Source organism: Schistosoma mansoni, chromosome 1 (genome assembly GCF_000237925.1).
Source record: "Schistosoma mansoni strain Puerto Rico chromosome 1, complete genome".
Classification (NCBI taxonomy): Eukaryota; Metazoa; Platyhelminthes; class Trematoda; order Strigeidida; family Schistosomatidae; genus Schistosoma; species Schistosoma mansoni.
The window spans coordinates 13,787,514-13,808,269 of NC_031495.1; the positions used below are offsets into that span (position 1 = coordinate 13,787,514).

General features: G+C 32.5%; 1 protein-coding gene across 1 annotated transcript; it reads right to left on the reverse strand.

Moving 5' to 3' along the window:
- Positions 1-3,056: 3,056 nt before the first annotated feature.
- Positions 3,057-20,093, reverse strand: Smp_141280 (putative calpain 4, 6, 7, invertebrate; the record flags this gene model as incomplete). The annotated part of the gene is made up of 8 exons (XM_018793333.1): positions 3,057-3,101; positions 5,656-5,732; positions 5,811-5,871; positions 8,922-9,052; positions 9,957-10,033; positions 11,903-12,188; positions 13,811-14,067; positions 19,894-20,093. The coding sequence occupies 8 exons, from the start codon at positions 20,091-20,093 to the stop codon at positions 3,057-3,059; spliced, it is 1,134 nt and encodes a 377-aa protein (XP_018647856.1).
- Between the last annotated feature and the right edge of the window lie 663 nt (positions 20,094-20,756).

A 20,756-nucleotide genomic window follows, 5' to 3' on the forward strand; every position in this document is an offset into this window, starting at 1 on the left:
ATCCTGGGTTCGAAACTCGCGAGTGCGGGATCGTGGATGCGCACTGCTGAGGAGTCCCATAGTAGGACGAAACAGCCGTCCAGTGTTTCCAGGTTTTCGATGGTGATCTAGCTTCAGTTGACCCATGATTTCAACTATGAAAATACTAAATTCTCCACAAAACCCCCTCTGATATATACGTTCTTGTCTAACAGAAGAAATATTCCTTAGGAATCTGAATTTTGTTGATAACAAGTTGAAACGAATTTGACAATGAATAAAAGAAGATGAGCCTCATTTCGGAACCTATTAAAATCGAATCAATGGGTTTTACACTATCAAAAAGCACTTTAGTCCCTAAGGCACTTGATTTAATCTTGAAGGTTGTATTTTAAAAAGGAAAGATATCATGCTGAGACATTATAACTTTGGCCAAAACGTTCATCACTGATTAATCATTATATAGGACTTTGAACGAATGCATGTAAGTGCTTGGTTTTTAGATGAATAAGCCACACTTTTTTGAAATCAATTTCTTTGGAAAATTATCCATAAAGTCACCTGGTTGTGTTTTACTGCTATGCTACCAGTGTTATGATGTATGCTACTTACGCTGACAGATATAAGTACTATGTGACACCTATCAGAAGTGGAACGCCTGTCAAAAGAAGGTTGAGAAGATTGAACTGGTGAAAACAGAAGGAGAATCTTAAAGGAATTGAGAATTGAAGGAATTATGAAGGATGTAAAGGACAGTTGGTGAAAAATGTGCAAATGATGTATTAGATGTATGGTTTTCATAATTTATGAGGACACAATAAATTAGTGCTCTTTATTTACGTTCTCGATCACCACGGTGTTTTGTGTAGCCCCTTGAATTTCCGCATTGATGTGTCACTAGATGTTTCCGTAATGGAGTTCCAGCAAATAAAGTTTGCTTCCAAAGAATTTACCGTAGACGGTTGGACTAAGTCCAGATCGTGAGAGATACTCAGAATCATACTATAGTAATTTAGGAATGATTTACTCAGAAAACAAAGTGCTGAGCGATAATCGGGAGACTTCCAGCGTAAAACAGAAAAAGCAGTTTATTTCTAAATTTGATTACAAGTAGAAATCATAAATACACATAAGTGGAACGGTTGCGTAATTTTACATTTGTTATAATTTATTAGTTAAACGATGTAAATTTACCCCTCAAGTATGGTACGACTATTAAGAGGATCTTTTTATTGTTCAGCAACTTATTATGAAATGAGAGAGAAAATGTGTTGCTCAGGTGAATGATATTGGTGTTATTGTGTACCATTCACTGAATAATTTCACTGTTTCCATGGTTAGTATGACCAGTCTCTATATCTTTTTAACAATGAAAACTTTACCATTAAACTAAGCAACTCAGATAAGATATAATATATATTTGAAAATTGTTCATTATTTCAGTTAGAGATTATTTTTTTGAGTAAAATATCTAGTCTGCAAGTAACCAGTTTCCATATTGGTTAAGTACCATTCTCTTTTTCTATATATCAAATTACAGTGTATTTTACATTCAGTTATAGATAAGCAAAATAATTAAAACTATTATTAAATATGTAAGATGGATAGTGGCTAGCAGTGGAATCCAGGACTCGCGTTTCGTCCTATTTGGGACTCGTCATCTGAATGTACCTGCATTTCAGAGTTGATGTTCACTCTGGGATTCGATGCTTGTGAATTAAGACTATATCGAGGCAATACGCACAGTATGCACATATGCCAATTAGAGAATGACCAGTTACAGTCCTAAACATCAATGGGAAGATTCAAACAAACAATACCAAATGAATTTATTATTAAATATGTTTAGAATTTCAAAAAGGTTTCGTGCTCATACACATTCGAAATCCATGAACATTGAAATAAATACTCGGGTCATGTAAAATTTTGAAGTGGTAATGACGTTATTACTAGTTTTTTTTCATTCATCTCAGTAATTTTTAATATAAACTGTCATATTAAGTTTTAATTATCCACCTATATTCATTATTGAACTTTAAATAATACTAAGGACATATATATAAAGTGTGTGTGTGTGTGTGAGTGAATGATTATTTTATACTTTCTTCATAAGTAATGTACTTTTATATTGTGATATTCGATATGTCCTGATTTCATAGTCATTCATTTCAAAATAAATTCTCATCAATAATTTCAACATAAACATTAGTATTACTTAATTCTTAGTACTATAACATTGTGTGTATATTATAGTTAATAGACTTTTTATATAAGACCGTAAAATGATTTGTGTAAATGTACAAAATGCCTTATATCTTTGTTCATTCTGTTCAATGTAAGAAAAATGAAGATGGTTAGTTGTAGTGGACGAATTTTCTGTCACCACTTGGGCAATACTGAAAGTATTTATCTAATTATTTCATTGAAACCGATGTCCTAAGGAATTTGGTTGATAAATCCACTTACTAAAAAGCTTAATTTGATAATGTGGAACTCCACAAACAGTAGTGGATAAACTTTAGTTCCAACGGCTTGGGCCGTTCTTAGCCACTAGTTCCTTATTTAGTGAAGACGGGCAAAAGACCTAGAACTACTCAAAGAATACTATAATATTTTAGGCAATTGAATTCCCCTCTATTATGTAGTGAAGCATTGATTTTTTATGGGTCGTAGGTGGACACTAATGACAGATTATAAATTGGTGCCAATTACTTTTTAGTTTTCAATTGTTCTCCAGATGATGCATCAGTCCTGAATAAAAAATAATTTTATTATTATAAGTTTCATGTTTGCTAATCCTTATGCAATACTTATACAATATCAGTAATAATAGAAATAAAAAGAATAAAAGTTCAAAAGTGAAACGGACACTAAGTTCACTTTACCCCACTTCACTACTCATAAGGGAAAAACACAATGAATTATTTGATTTTGTAAATTTTATATTAGACAATTTACAGACAGACGATAAAAGCATCTATTTGTTGATTTTATGAGTTGGGTTTATTTTCTTTACATTGACTGAGGTTATTTTTTTTAAACTGATCTGATTTTGTTTTTCATATTTCTCCTGTTTCTTATTCATTTTCTCCTTCTTTTTCACTTTCGACAATATCATCATCCTTCATAAAATAAACGGAAATATTCATTTAAGTGAAATTTCCCTAAATGATTAAATTATTATAATATAAATATATGTGGATAATTTACTCAGTGAACTGACATAATCTTGGTGAAACATTGAAAATCATAGTGTCAGATAGCTGTTATCTTATAGTTTGAGACTTCTCAACGGTGAGAACAACTAGCATACTATTAGTGTTTGAGTTTAGGACTTTCAGATCTCATAGTGAGTGCATTAATTTCTGACTAATAAATCAGTTTCCAGCATTTCAAATTTTTCTAAATTTTAGTAAATTTAAAATGCAGCATAACAATCATTCAATAATGTTGATAGGTAACTTTATCACTACCAATACATATAATTAAATTTAGGACTTCTCGTATGAATACCAAGAGTCTATCTAGAATCTATTCACTAGTAGACTCACAATTATTATTTGGTTTAATAAGTAATACTAATAAACTTTCCATATATTTGGATAAAATTAAATTCCAAACAGTTTCAATCAAAATTCATTAGGGTCATACACTGATTGGTTTTAATAATTTTAGTATTCCAATTTTTAGGTGTTTTAGTCAAAAGTTCTATTTTCATGGAAGGTTTGTTAAATTTCTAGTTTTTACCATCGACTGTTGTTAACCAGATAGTTATTGAAAATCAGTAAACATTAGTCATCTGTTTCTTTCTATTTAAGTTGTAAGTATTACGTTAGTAGCGCTTTTTTTCTTCTATTATTTCTATCAGTATCTTGTTTAAAATCAGTCACCGTTGGATGCCGGCTCAGTGGTCTATCGGTTAAGGGCTCCTGCTCGAGACTGGTAGGACCTGGGTTCGAATCTCGCGAGTGCGGGATCGTGGGTGCGCACTGCTGAGGAGTCTCATAATGGAACGAAACGGCCGTTTAGTGCTTCCAGGTTTTCCATGGTGGTCTAGTTTCAAATGAATCATGATTTCAACTATAAAATCAATTTCTCTGTATACTATATAAATCAAAAAAAGAGTAAAAGTGTTATCTTTACAGTTATTGAATTCATTATAAGTTATAACTGTTAGATGAATGTCGAATTTATTTCGTCAATAGTTAACCAAATGAAAAATAAAATATTTTAATAATTTTAAGCAAAAAAAATATAATGATCTAAATAATGATGTAGGTCATCAGCTTATAGGCCAATGCACAATAATAATAATAATAAACTCAACTTATTTGGTTTTGCCAAAAAAAACAAAACAAAACACTTCTGATTTGATTACATAATTTCTAAACACAATTTTAAATGTTCATTGTCAGTAATTGATTAGTCACTAATTGTTTTGTTTCGTTTTTTTTATTTTTAATTTTGATAAAAGGGCAAAACAAATAAATTTTTGTGTTTGATACGCCATCAAAAAAAATCGTCATTAGACACTGAAGTTTTAATGTTAACTTTTTACGGTCTAATATGATTTTTCATAAATATAAAGTTCATTCAGTTAGAGTAAGATACTGTTTGGTCACCAATTACAGTAATTAAAATGTAAATATGCTATAATGGCCTTATATTAGAAGGGGTTTTGTGAAGATTTCAGCATTTTCATAGTTGAAAGCATGAGTCAATTGAAGCTAGACCACTATCGAAAACCTGGAAGCACTGGATGGCCGTTTCGTTCTATCGTGGGACTCCTTAGCAGTGCGCATTCACGATCCCGCCTCGCGAGATTCGAACCCAGGACCTACCAGTCTCGCACCAGAGCACTTAACCTCCGGTTTTATTATTTACATAGAAATTAAAGTTAAAGAAAAACCCTAACTCATTAATTAAGAGTAAAGCATTTGTTATTTTCCTTTACGTTTCTGGATATAGACATAGATAATTTTTAAAAGTGAAATTTTCGATGGTACGAAATTCTCATTTTCTTAATTCTGACTTATTAGTAGTATGGGGTTTTTAGACTGTTTTTGCGAATTGTTAACTAGATGCATTTAACATTCTGGTATATGAAAGTCTTAAGAATGGAGATGTAAGCATTGAATTCAACGGATAGGTTTTAGTACAAAGTGAAATATGCAGTTTGGATTCACCTATTAGCTAGCATTTATAAGAGAATTGTGTTTATAGAATAATCACTTCTATCAGTTTCACTTTCAATTAGTCAAGCTATTTACAATTCTAATTCAGATGATGGATGTTTCTCCTCAGTAAAAGATAGTCCTTTAATTCTGGTCGAAGTATATTTAAGTGACGTTTGTCACTATTGAGCGATCGATTAGTTTTAAATATCTCAGTTTAATGGACGATCAGTCGTGCACAGGATAGTTCATTAGTAACGTCTTAGATTATGAGACTAAGTGATAGAGGTTTTCATCACATAGTGAGTATTAGCTGACTGGTGATCAAACGTATGCCATACAAACGAGTATTAAATAGTAAAAAAATGTAAATCGAGCAGGGTTTCGTCCTGACCACCTCCAATCAGCTAATATATGGATTATTATCATCCAAGAAATAAAAGCAAGTGGATTCATGATGATTGTAAATATAATCTGTAGTTTACGTTGAGTTTTTCCCTACCTCATCTTCACCTGATTCCTCTTGATAATCATTGTCTTCTTCGTCAACTTGTTCTCTACCACTTTCATCATCAACATCTTGTTTTTGTTGTTGTCCTTCTTCTTCTTCTTCTTCTTCCACTTTCTCTTTTTCTTCATTTAAATCTTCTTTCATACTTTCGGGTATATGTTCTTCAATGATATCTGCTTCATTCAACTCCTGTTCTAGTATTTCAGTCTATTAAATAAAAAAAGGAATTTTAGATGATGAAGAGGAATTCGCAATTGAGCTAGATTTTATTCTCATTATCATTCTGGAAATCATTGCCAAACCCTTTACTTTATATTGAAGTGAGCTTTTTAGTTATACTGCTTATGGAATGAAATTATATCATTTAAACTATCTCAATTTTGAGGATACATCACTAAAAGTAGTCTAATTTTTAGTTTTAAAATAAAATAAAATATTGGGGGAAGCTGATGTTACATATTGGTTAAATAAAACATTTACACGAATTAAAACTCAGGAAATTTACTTTGGAGGATAACTTTTCGATACTAAATGTTACTGACTATGTGTTGTTCTGTTTCGGTATAAAACACTGTTCGTTTTATATTCAAAAAATTTTACACATTTAACTTACTAGACGATAGTTCCTCGATATTGCAAACAGATTGAAGTTAGAAATATAAATCATCGAATACCTATTTAGTTGTCTAAAGGTAAAGTGGTCACGCGTGAGACCGGGGGTCTCGGTCTAAATCATAAGTGTGGTCGTGAACTGACACTGCTGGGGAGTTCCATACTGTGACTAAACTACTGCCCAGTACTCCTCCAGTTTTCAGTAATTATTTAACTAAGGTTAGACTGTGATATAAACTGTAGCGTAAACTAAGAGCTTAGAAAACTATTTGATACAGTTCTGACGGGACTGTCGGAGTAGAATAATATATGCCAGCTAATTTTCAGCCTCCTAAACTGTTATATTTCATTGAAGATCTGTCTCAATCCATTTTTATTGAGGTCATTACACACCATCGTTAACGTTTATTTAATATCTCTTTTGCTTCATTGTAAATGACATAACTCATCAGTATTAGACTTGGGTAGTACTACACACTCATCCGATTGTATTTACCATTCATGTTTTCTGTCCCAACCTATAGAGAAAGGGAGATGGGTTCACTTAGTTTTTTCACTTATTAAAATTGATGTCATGTGATCTAGTTGCCAGTTTAGAAAGTAAGAATATGAATTTTCCTGGAGATCTAGTATGAATCCCTAGTCTTTAAAATAAACCGATTTGAGAGTGAGACGGTCATTATCACAGTATCGGGTGATAAGTGTGCTTATAGCCATAATAGAACAAGGTTTGGACCAATAGCTACTGAGTTACCGATTGATGCTCGATGTTGGCCAGTTTAGAAGTAGGTTGGAGGAAAATCGGCGACTACCAAACCAAAATATAATATCAATCTATGAAACCACTGACAGTTGGACTAAGCCGCTTTGATGTGTGTAGACTACCTAGTCGACGTTCATGAAATTATCGTAATCAGTGATTGGAAATGTTAGATGACATAGTTAGGATGGTCCAAATGCATTTACTCTTTAGTTCCTCTCAGGTTCTGAGTTTCAAATTTATCGTATGCTTTTTAGTTCCTCAGATTCACCTTTTACTCTGTAATCATATCTCTTCTGTCTAATATTTCCTAATACTACAGATGCTGTTTCTACTCCTACTGCTCTGGTATTTATCTTGATAATTTCATCTCACTCTGTTAATATGATATGACGACGAAGCGATCCATATATATTTGCCAAATTATACTTCGCATAAGACTGAATGACTGACTTTCTGAGTTAATGGTAAATTTCTTGTTGTGAGACCTGAAGGCCTAAAGTTAAATCTCTTCTCAGGTTATGAATATGATTCCTTGAAGAAACCTATACTAAAATAAAACAGATATTCACTGCTTAATCCTCTTCAATGACTTTCTAGCTGATATTAATCCGTGATTAAACAAATATTTATAAACCAACTTGTGTGAAATTTAAAGAAGCAGAAGAAGAAAAGAATATTGACTAGGAATCGGTCAAATGTCACAGACTTTTTTGTGTGTCTGAGTATTTTGCTTTGTATTTCTAATGTTCTTCTACTCTCATTTCACAGTTGATCATTACTTTGTTTCTAAATAACACACATGAATATATATATATATAACACTCAATACCATTTAACATTAAAGCATTGAACACAACAATAAAATAGTTTGATGTTACACATTTGATATAATAATATTCTTATCAGTGCCAATTTTGTCTGGCATTATAAAAACTTTTTGAGCATTAAAATAGTCCTCAGTACTACCTTCTAGTCTTGTTTTATAAATAGATGTAGTTTGTTTGTTCTTGGCATCAGTAAAGCGTACTTTTTTCTTGAATTTGACATATACGTATATTTATAATAAAGAAAACTATTTTATTTATGTGTAATGTCAAAGCTGTCTTTTTTAGTCTTTTACTGGATGACAAGGCAACAACTTAGTCGTTTATGCTACTAATGATTTTGAATAATGCTTTCAAAAAACGGTACATATTAAAAATTCTTCAGGGGTATTTTTGATTTCCTATTACACCTTTTGATGCTTTGTTCTACCACTCAATGTTGATAGAAAGTAAGCTCAGTATTATTTAGAAAAACAATTTATTCAAACAGAAATGCGTTTTCTTTAGAAAGAAATAACTTCAGTTAATGTAAGGAACATGAGTTTACTTGATATCTTGTTCTTTAAGCCATAAAATATAATGACACCTCTTTGATTATTGTACTACACAAATAACCTTGAGAGCCACTCTCATTGTTAACATGGTGATATCATATGATCATTTCTACTTATGAAATTTATACAATTCGAAGTAGCTACTGATATTAGATAATCAGAGGTCATAGTGCACTATAAATGTTATTACATCGTAAATCATTTTCATCTCTGGCAGCGGTATTGGCAATGCATACAAAAACACTTTAGGGGATAATAAAAACATCTCTATCGAAGAAATTTATTGTTTTGCTCAGCTAATTTGTAGGTTAAGTTGTTTATTTATAATGACAGTAATTCATTTGGTATCGAAAAGCAGACTAGACTATCCTGAGTTGACTGAATGTGAAACACATCAAATCGGAAATAAATTTATCTACTGTAAGCCTAATTAAATAACAATCGAATCTTGAGTTTACATAATCAACTACAAAAAACATTTAAAACTTCTATATGAAAACCTACATGTTTTGTTACAAACTCCATGGCTGTACTGCGAAACATATCTGGAACACGCTTTTTATCCAAACGCTGTAATCTATTAACTAAACCAACTACCATTTGGCGATAATTATCTTTTTCTGTAATTGGATTATCTAGTGAATATTTAAAAGAAACCTATTATCACAATTTTTTGAGTATTTTCAATATAGCAACATCAACTACTGATAGTAATATGAGTAGGTATATCAAAATTATTTCAATATGCCTCAATGTAAATTAAAGATATGTGTGTGAATGAATGTAAAATCCTAGTTGAAGGGTTTTTGCGGAGACTAGTCATAGGTTGATTCCACTTGATGTAATACCGAAAACTGAGAGTAATGTGCAGTTGTTTCATCCTAGTATGGGACTCATAAACGATAGGCTTCCACAATACCATCAGGATCTTCAGGTCCTCGAGAGATAGAATTGGGTTAACATCAAACATTATAATACACCGCATTTGTTAATATTTGATGGCTGATAACTTCGAACAAGTTAGTTCTACATGAGGTTATTCGCTGATCGAAAAGCTTGGTAGTAATATCTCTGACTGTATAGTTGGGTGACGCGCTTTTGAATGATTGTCTTAGGAATTGAAGACACGCTTTACAAGTTGACAAGTCATTTATTTTTAATTACCAGAAGGGGTTTTGTGGAGATTTAGTATGTTTCATAGTTGAAAGCGTGAGTCAATTGAAGCTAGACCACCATGGAAAACCTGGAAACACTGGACACTGAAGACAATTGGTGAATGGTTGCTCAACTTCATGGATTAGTTGAAGTTAGACATTTATTTTTATTTTACTGGGAGCATTGGAAGGCTATTAAGTGATAAGGAGTATAATTGGAGAAGAATAATGAGACTTTCTAGACTCTTCACAATGTTGTTACAACTTAGAAATTCCAACTGATTCTCATATTTTTCTGTTGTGTTTAAATAAGTTATGTGCTATTAACCACACTATTTTAGAGATGATTCAATCATTTTGTTTGTATAAAAATTGAATAACTCACCCACTAATGAAAGAAATTTCAATGAGGGCAAACAGTTTAATCGTTTGACTTCGGAAAATTTAGAAATTTGATTTCCTCTATAATATATTTGAATAGTAAAATGTAGGCAAACATTAAACACATGATTGTAAAGTAATATGATAATGTAATTTACGTTGATTGGTTCAGAGTTATCATTAACTATGTGTGAAGTAATGCCAGTCTAAAAGTTGTATTGTAAAAATATCCTCTAATGTGGAGAGCTATGACGAAATTCAATGAAATTAACATTTACTATACTAAGTCGGTCCAATGACACGGCCCAACCATCTACCATTGTTATGAGTTGGTAGCCGCCTGACTCTCGACATAGTTAGTTCCATAGGTTGCAGTCATTCAACTGGACTTTGTGAAACTGTGTTAAAGATAGCGAAAATTAGGAATTCAATTACTGTATGAAGTTTAGACGCTTTGTGAAGAATGATCTACAGATATGTTAGCTGAGGGACCAGATACCGGTTATATGGATAAATTTAAGCTACTTAAAAGTAATATATATTTGATGCACAGTTTTAATGAACCTTAGGTTTTACGTGATATCAATTTTCCTTAGTTTTCTGTAAATATTTTGTCAAATATTAAATGTAACGATTGATGAAATTGTACGTTGTGATGACATACGAGTAACTTAATTTTCAATTAGTGTTTTAAGGCATGATGATAGATGAAACACGACTGAAATTCAGGTCAAAAAGATTACAAATGATACTGTGATAATCAACAGTCTTAAAATCTTACAAATCATAGTCTTGATGATAAAAATTGAAATACATACGCTTGCTGAGAAGACTGTATACATTCTAAGAATTTTCAAAGTTATTATATTTAATGAGTTTATCGTTATCATACATATTTTGAAATACCATCTAATCTATTTTTCACACAAAGTTCACCTATTCAAAGTTTACAATTGAAAAACAATTTCAGCCAACATCGAACTTAAAAGACTTTTCAAGGTACCCGAATTTACTTATTGAACTTAATTGTGGATTATTGGTGTATATGAATGAAAGGAAGAATATAGATGGAATAATAAAAATTTTCTAGGGTCATTGTCATATATATATCGAAAGATATGAATAGTTCCCCAAATTTTATCAATTATTCTAGCTCTTGTTTAAGTGGGTAGCTTCCTTTTGAAAACTTTGAAATATCAGTTTTGCAGTTTTAATCACTTATTAAACCGATAAAGAAGTTACACAACAATATTAATATTGTTGATCGGATAGGAATATGAGATTGTTTCACTTCTTATAAGGTAAGATTTTTATAGTTTAAGAAGAAACCATTAGCTTTCTCAGCCTACTTAAAAAACGAATTCGTTTAGGTGCTTCACATTTCTTAATGCAGAAAACCAAAACACAAAATCTATTTTGGAAGATTGAAATTAAAACAAGTCTATAACCATTGATCTTGATGGTATCCAATGGACTACAGCTTTGGAGATGGGAGGATACAGTAGGTATTAAGGTAAATAAAATATACAGGACTTTGTTTTTAAAATGAACTGTGTGTTTTTAAGTCAGACAATTACAACTCTAGATGTTTGAACAAACATGGAGGGGGTCATTAACCAACATATATTGACTAGATTTTATTAGAATAAAGATCAATATGAAGTAAATTTAATTTCTGCTGAATTCTCTGGAAGTAGACAATAGTCATTCATATATTTAAGCTAGAGATGACATAACTGAAAATATTTGGAATGATTTCCCTCACATTTACTAGTTAAAATTCTAAAAAGCGTATAGTGAGTTCAAGTGGTCGAATTTTCTTAAATTAAAGAGAAACGATGTTCACCATAGTTTCTATGTCCTTAGTTTTGTAAGTAAAAAGTCTTCAATCATACGATGCATGGAAATTATATTTTAAAATAAAAGTTCAAGAAAGACACATGAACAAACCTCAAATTAATATATTCTAATGAAGTTAAATTTTCTGTAAAATCTGTTAACTTTGATAGACGATTATCACGTAAATGTAAACGAACTAATGATTTTAAACTAGAAATACCTTCTAGTCTACGTAATAGATTTTCTGCGCAGTATAAAGTCTTTAAATTAATCATATCATCAATCCCACTCAATGTGCTCAATCGATTACCACGTAATTCAAGTGTATGCAAATCCGGAAACTGTTCAGAACTAAGATTTGTATCGGTTTCGGATTTTAATGAGGCAATTGCATTGTCTATAACAAAATTAGAGTAAATAAATATTTAAAGATAACTAGAGATATTAGTAAAACAGTAAATTACATATACTTTTTAATAAAAGATGGTCGGTATGAAACATTTAACGGGAATATAAAGGGAACGGTCAGTATGTTTTATCTTATTACACTATTATTGAACTAAATTCCTTATAGTTTCATTTCTCTCAATCAGACGAAAAAAACAACATTTAGTTACAGAAGTTCAAAATTCAAGCAAAATGAATGTCACTTTGATAGTACAACTTTTCTGCTGTAATTAACTGCTTTTTTCGCGAACTATTGCCTGAAAAGTTAATCTATCTTTTTACGAAAAAGATCGTCTTTATCAAGGGTTAACACCTGAAGAACTATTGAATACCAACAAACACTGAGCTATTGGTTCACCCTAGTATTTATAAGATTCCCAGGGAGACCCTACTCATAACTGTAAATAAAATTGAGGCCAGGACCCACAGACTTCGCCGCAGACACAATACCTCTAGATTACTAAATTCAAATCAAATGTAGTCACTCAGTGATTTACTTATGTGCAGAGCTTCAATTCAAAATAAATATATACGCGAAATGTCAATGAATATGGAATAGTTGAAATAGTGGGATGAAATCTGATGGTTCAAATATTTTAAATCAAATTAATTAACATTAATTTAAAGCTCAGAATGATGGGGCTATAATTTATAGATGAAATGACCGGGTTCGATCTAGTGAATTTCACATTTTGGAGCAGAACTTATCCATCTATATGGCTGAATAACATTTTGGCAATACAGATGATGTCGGTTCGTGATATAAATCATAACTTCAGTTTCCTAACTTTTACGATACGATGAATTTGTCCAGAATATTATTTCATAGTTACCTTTCGAGTTGAATTTCTCAGTAACAATTTAAACACTAATAGACTGAGGACAACTGAAAATAGTTTTTCTTAAAGTTAAGCCAAGTAGTTCCACCGTTTAAAATGTTATATTTCTCATCTAACAAACAATTATATGAAAAAACTCCCCTGGTTTCCTATATCCAGTTTTATTTTATCAACTTTTTCTAATCCTCACATGTCTAATGTGGTATTTTTCTAATTATAATTCCCCAGAGACCAGATTACAACAGGAAGATCACTCACTTTTATTTTATTGCGTGAGTTTATTATTAGTCACTAAATATCATGAATAATATTGATTTAAGTGACAAATTTCGATATTACTCAGTATTTTTAAATTAAAATTTTGTTAGTCGCTAGGAGTCAATCCAGGACGCGCGTTTCGACTTAGTTGGAACTCGTCAACTGAATTTACCTATACCCCAGTGTTTGTTTTCACAACTCAACATCCGTTCCTACCTAAATCCTTGTGACTTATTGGATATGTCGAGACATTACAGACAGTGTGAACATATGCTAAAAGAGGCTGATCAATTACAGTCTTTAACATCAGCTACGGGAAGATTCAAATCCTTACAAATAAGTTGATTATATTGATATCAGTATTATGAGCTGATCGTACAATATGGCTACTCATAATCTACACAGTAGTATACATCTATTTACACGATAAACAAAATTCCGTCAAGCAAACAATGAAAAATTACACTCAACCTACCATTCACCTTTAAATATTGTAAATATGGGAACGAAAGATTATTTATAGTAGTCAATTTGTTACTTGAAAGATCTAAATATTGAAGATAACGTGATGATTTCAGTGATTCAGCTGAAGTAATTTGATTATTGTCAACTTTCAAATATTGTAAATTTGACATTTCAGTAAGTGGTGATAAATCTGTTATAAAATTGTTGCTCAACATGATAAAACGTAAATGAATGTATCCACGTAGAATCTCAATGTCGAATAGACTTCTGTTATGGATGGAAAAAGAATTAAGGTACACATGTAGTGGACAAGAACACGACTGGGGACAATCGAATGTATTTAAGCACAAGTTACAGACTATCTCACTAAATTCTGATAACCATACAATAAACAGTTAATTTGCAAAATCACAACCAATTGTCTCAATCTTCACTGTTCCTTCGGTCAATATCAGTTCATCTTCTCTACTTTCATTGTTCATGCATTTTCCTACAAATCGCGCTTCATTTCAGTTCTTTCCTTATCGGTTTTCTGCCAAAATACATTCTATGTCTGACCATCACCATATACTACTTATGTGGACATAAGTAGCCCACACCACGCACATACAATCAGAAAAAAATATCAGGTAGTATGAACTTAGTTATTTTCTACATCAGTTTCTAACTTTGGATATCGCTGATATTATTTGAATGAAATATAAAAAGCATTATGAAATTGTAGGGTAATGGATTTAGAATATCTCTTCAATCAGCAAACAAAGCCTGCTCAATAGATATGCAAACTATACTATTAAAGTTGTTAGTTTATAAACATGACCGAAGAAACGACTACTCAAGTTTTACTTAAATAGGTAGTTCATTGAATGGATCCATCCTTGAGGCCCATTGTTTATTAAGCTAATAGTTTGCGGAATTTGTAAACTCCCTATAAATATGTTTGCTGCCTTTAACTTGTCGTCTTGTTACACTACCATTATTGTTTAGCGCTGTTTTAATTATCATCCTTTTCTGACTGACTATATTTACTCGTTAGCTCTACACGTATTATATTAACTTATGTTCTAAAGACAATTAAAGTCCTAAAGGTAATTAAAGATCTATTAAAGATGGCTTTGAGATTATGTTTTCTGCCTCTACAGACATTGGAGACTGACGAACTGATTCAACAAAGACTGAATATCATATTTTTATCGAAACCTAGTATAAAACTTTCAGAAATTTCATCAAACATTTAGGGCTCTTCTTGAAGAAAATTCAGTAGGGAAAGACCTATTTTCATCAAGCATATCTGGTATTCTGATGTTACACGATACTGATGCGACAAAATGTAAAACAATAAGGCAGATTAGTGGACTGACATCTGATAATTTCCACAAATTTCCTAAAGAATGAAAACAGATGCGTAATAATTTTATCGCCACAAATAAGGAATAAGTTATGTCGGATATAATTGATTTATATTAGAGTTCTCAGAATAAGGTTTTCTTAAAGTCATTTTACAGGCTAAGGTCTTCAAGTTTATCCTAGACTAAAACCCGAAATAAAAGATATCTGATATTTAATTCACTTGAGGTTCCCGCCTAGTTATTTTTGGTCTAAAGCTTCGACATCTCTATACTATTATTGATGACTTATATTATATGTTGAGATAAAAACATTGTACTACTAATTCTATGTCTGATGATGTTAATAATATTGGATATTTCATAAAATTACTTGTTTAAAACCGGTAATTAACTTAGTAATCTTTCAAAAAACCTTTTTATTAAAAGTACATCTGATTAAAAAATCTAGCTAATTCTCGTAAGAATTAAACTTGGTTTGTAAATTGAAAGAGTTTATCTTATTTTATAAACCACAATGTTTTTAACACGTAAAATTCCTTTCTAAAATATTATGTCTCATTACAAGTTCGGCATTAAAACTGCTCTAATTAAATACTAAACTAGTATTTATCACTTAAAGAATCCAGGGGAACCAAATATATCCGTATGTTTAGTCTTAATTTGAGACCTTTCACCAATGTTTATCTATGAAGTCACTAGTGATTGAGCTCAAAATGTTTGTTTTCACTGATAACAGACTATGTTCAAGTTGCTTGGTCAAAAATTGTGTTCATTGTTTTAATCTATTTTCAAAATGTCGTAGCATTCATCTAATGGCTTGGGTGGCTAACTACCTTACTTTAGATATTGGCTTGATTCTACAAGTCACAAATTCCAACTTCAACTACTAAAATGCTTCTAGACGTAAATCACAACTGAGTATAATTGAATTAGGGCCTGGAACGGATATGCGCTGGGCAGGTTGCTAAAACGCTTTGTTAAAATAGGATGGAATTTTCAAGATGGATAGCAAAGAAATGGAAATAATGTAGCAACTACAATAAAAAACACTTGTTGTTGAAAATATGGCTGTTAAGGACAGAGTGTGAAGTTACAAATGAAAAAATATCGAAACCGAAGATCTAGAGCAAATATTTCTGCGTCACTGTGACTGATTCAGACTCACTCTACCCAAAGTCTCGAATTACTGATCACACTTGTCATATGGACCCCAACCAAATAACCTGTTTTTCCCATCATAACTCTAACTAAAAGTCAGTAATTTCATGGATTAACGCTGCGTTTTGGTTTGCCTCCCACCCCTAGATTTTTTTAAACCTACTCTAACACCCGTCAAGGTTGGACATGGTTGGACACAAGTAAAAAATATCTCAAACATCTCAGTCGATGAGTATTCACAACTTCAACTGATTTGCTATCTCTGTCAAGTGTCTTACGCCTAACTGTAACGGTGCCAACTACTGAGCAAGTGATCATTATTTGGTTCTGTGGCTTAAAGAGGTCAGTCCACCTTTTAGATCATTTACGTTACAGAATAAAGTCAGTAAGAAAACTTTGAAAATCATGTACCATTAAATAGAGCTAAATTTTCAATTAGCCACTGAATAAAGTTAATTTATAAAGAGAAAAGAAATAATATGGGATACAAATGTTGGGGGATAAAGAGAACGAATATGGAATAAATTTTAAAGTTTATCAACGAGTGTCGATATTTTACAACCATTGATCACTGATCTTGTAGTAAATTCAACCGTTGAAATATTATTTTCGAAACACTTGAAACTTATAATTGAATTTGTTAAGAATTAGTGTTATATACTTAACAGGTTACTCTGAGACTGGTCTTATTATGATTGATCTAAAGCGTAGTAAAAACTTAACTTATAGCTTGATACAGACAATACGATTTCTAGTTATAGAGCATAACTTTGGCTCGAATGTGAGGTATTATTTTAGTTCTCTTGTGTATAACAAATAGCAAACTTTTGATACTTACCTGTAGTAATAATACACTTATTATTGAGACGGTGTAGGTTTGAAAGTTAACAATAAATAACCTCCAAGTAAAAAGATGAGAGAGGAGAGATTTAAGCTTCTCAAAATAACAGTTTCAAGACGACCTGCACAAACCTCTAGACTACCTAGTTTCGAGTTTTGGATTTATAATCGTACATCTTGCTTGTTTAATGTTTAGAATAACATGTATAAGTGAACAAAATTGTCTTCAATTAAATCGTCACCAGGTTCTACTCTACTATGCAGGAATATTCATGTAAACTTATAAAATATTAGGCATTCAAACCAGTTTAGGAGTAAGCTATCACTACATATTGTAACAGTTTATTTGTCACCACATCATTTCTAGGAATTAGGGTCAATTTATGTACTATCTATGAAATACAGTTGGTACACGACGATCGTGCTTGTCCGAAACGATTGCTTTAGCATATTAATAGGATCGAAAACGAAGTGATGGAACCCCTGCATTATTATTATACGAGAATTCAGATACATTTGCACAGTCAGATATGGTCAAGGCCGAAATTTTATGAAACTATTTTAGCAAAGTCTATTTCGAAGATATTGTTGTTAACACTTCTCATAGTCACACTGTTAAACTACCAACTATAAGACCAAAGCCTGTAATTAAGGAAACCGTTCTTCTATTGCCAATTAATCGTAAACACAGTAAATTATTGGAAGCTGATGGGTTACATCCACAATTACTGTGATTCCTCGCGGAAATTCTTCTAAAACCACTAACTATGCTGCTCAACATGTTTGTTTCCAAAACACAACTCCTTAGAGAGTGGAAGGATGCGATCGTTGGCCGTATATTTAAGTATGAAAAGAGACAGATAGTACCTAATCACTTGCTTGTCAGTTCAACTGGCACAGTAGTTAAAATATTTAAAAAAGGATTATGAATAAGTTTTTAGGTCATATAGCATCAGGTAATCTGTTAACTCTGGAGTAACAAGAATTTTCGAATTGATATTAATACCTAACTGAATCACTGATTTCTAGAGAGAATTGAACAGGATTTTAAGACAGATGTTTACCTGTCAATGTGACATTTGTTGACTTCAGCAAGGTATGAACAAGAAATCTCACTTAGGGCTTATACAGAAACACTTAAGCTTTGGAATAATAAGAACCATACAAGTTGGGATAAGAAACTTCTACTGTGGTTAACGACAGATAGTGAAGGTAAATGAGACAACTTCTGGATTAAAACCGACACAATCTTAGGTCTTGTACTTATTCCCCTTCATGTTAATAAATTACTAAGACTGTTTAAGCCGTCGACACATATTTGACAATGTAAAGTCCAAATAACAACACTTAGTTAACGTGATCAATTCGATCTCTAAGCTGATCTGGACAGACTATTTAACTAGTCCGAAAGTCAGGGTTTGAAGATTAGTTCTAGGAGTAGTGCGATAAAAAACACTGGATATAGGATTGGTCACCAATATACTATCAATGGGAAAACGCTTCCATGCAAACAAAATCAAAAGACCTAGGATTAATAGTGATCCATTACTTGAAAACAACTGCGCGCTGCAATACAACATCTGTAGAAGGTTTTCAAATGCTACGATCACTTAGCCAAACATCCAAGTGCTTTGATAAGAATGCCCCACTTGTGTAAGATCTAGCCTAGAATATTTCATCTAGGCAGCTGATCCATGCCTAATTAAGGGCGCTCACACGTTCGAGTATATTCAGTATGAGGGAACTAAGTTGATCGTAGATCTTTCCAAACTCTCCTTTGACAAGCAATCAAAACTCATACACTCTGGAACGTATCCAACGGCTAGCCACGAAATCAGTTCGGGGACTCAAATTAAAACATTATGAAGAGTGCCTCCAATCACTTAACCTTTACCTATTAGAGTATAGGCGTCTTTGACGTGACCTTCTTATGACTTACAGTATCCTTAACACTTCTCGTCATCCTCTTAAACACCTATTTAAGCTCAGTCACAACACTAACCTAAGAGGTAACACCCAAAAACTGGTGACCCAACAAAGCAGAACAGACTGCAGACACAACTTCTACTCCTGAAGGGTTTTCAAATGCTGGAATTCGCTGCCAATTGAGTCAGTCCAAGTGACTTCTCAGGAGTCCTTTAAGAGGAAACTTGACCTATTCTTAAGGACTAAGGATAACATCTTATTATGATTTACCAAATTCTTTTTTCCTCTATAATCGTTAATATACCTAGGTTCTTGCCTGGAGGTATTGGCGATCCACTGCTATTAGACACAGAAGCCCGTTAAGCAGGAGCTTCTTCTATTCCGTCCACAACCATTTGAACCATTTAAACATCTCCCCCTTATCTTATTATGGAAAGCAAGGTGACCTTATGTTATCACTCCGTATGTTAGGTAGTAACCATCATTAAGGACACTGCAAAAAGGTTTAAGAACTTCCAGAAAATAAACTCAAAGTGTGATCCCTTTTTTGTTATCGTGTGGTCAGTGACTGGAACACCCTACCCAAGGGTCAGGCATTAATATAACGAGTATGACACAGTTGTCATGAGCAGATTCGAGGACTGCGAATAAAAAGTGGAGAGAGAGGTTCAAGCTCGGAATACCGATCGCAGTAATGTACAGAGTTGTATGTTGTCGTTTAACATTTCTCTTAAAAGTTTAATCTTTTGAAGCAAGATAGGCATGTCCGAAAAACTTAGAACAGAAGTATTTGGAGTTCAACCAAAAAGATAATACTAACTTGTCAGAACAATCAAGTTTTATATAAGCATACGAAAAACCGTATCCAAGTCTATATGGTATTGATAAGTTTTCAGCAATAATTTCTTTCGTTAAAGCTCGTTTATGAACAGGTTCTTCATTAGTTCCTTCTTCATGCTCCAGATTTTCCCCATCTTCATCAGAACCTTCTGAAACTAATTCCTCTTCGTCATCAGACATTACAATTAGGCGCGGTAACTAATGTCTAACTTTGAAAAGATCGGGAATGCAATGTTGAAAACTTTGCATACCCAATACCGAATTTCTGTGTGACGAGCTAGCGTGCACCAATAGATTTCTTTGCGTGCGCTTACCGGCGTCGCAGTTTGGTTACATGTTCTCGATAGATTCTGATAAGGGTGGACTGGTTACTCGTCTGCACTAATCCAAGTGAGATGGACAGTTCTTTCCCAGTTGGTATGTTTTTTTCCAACTTTGTAAACTCATTTGTCCAAGGGAAGTGAGGGAGACAGAATTAGCAACCATCACAATGCAGGATAGTGAACTGGCTTAATGTAGTATAAGAACTGCAAAATTAGATTTCGGAGGGGCAGACGGAAGACGAGAGTTAAGAGAAGCTAAATTAATAGATAAATTATTTAGTTGACAAAAGCTTGTTAAAAATGGAAAAAACAGTGTTTAAAAATGGCGAAATGGGTAGGGCAGCATCATAGATGAACAAGGAGGACCCGATGCAGACGTAAAGGAAAAGATTGTCAAAGGAAATACAAAATTCCTACAGTTGAAGAACATATGGAACTCAAAACTAGTATCTGTAAGCCAATATAAAAGTCAGAATCTTCAATATGAGAGTCAAAACAGCTCTACCGTATAGAGTTTAAA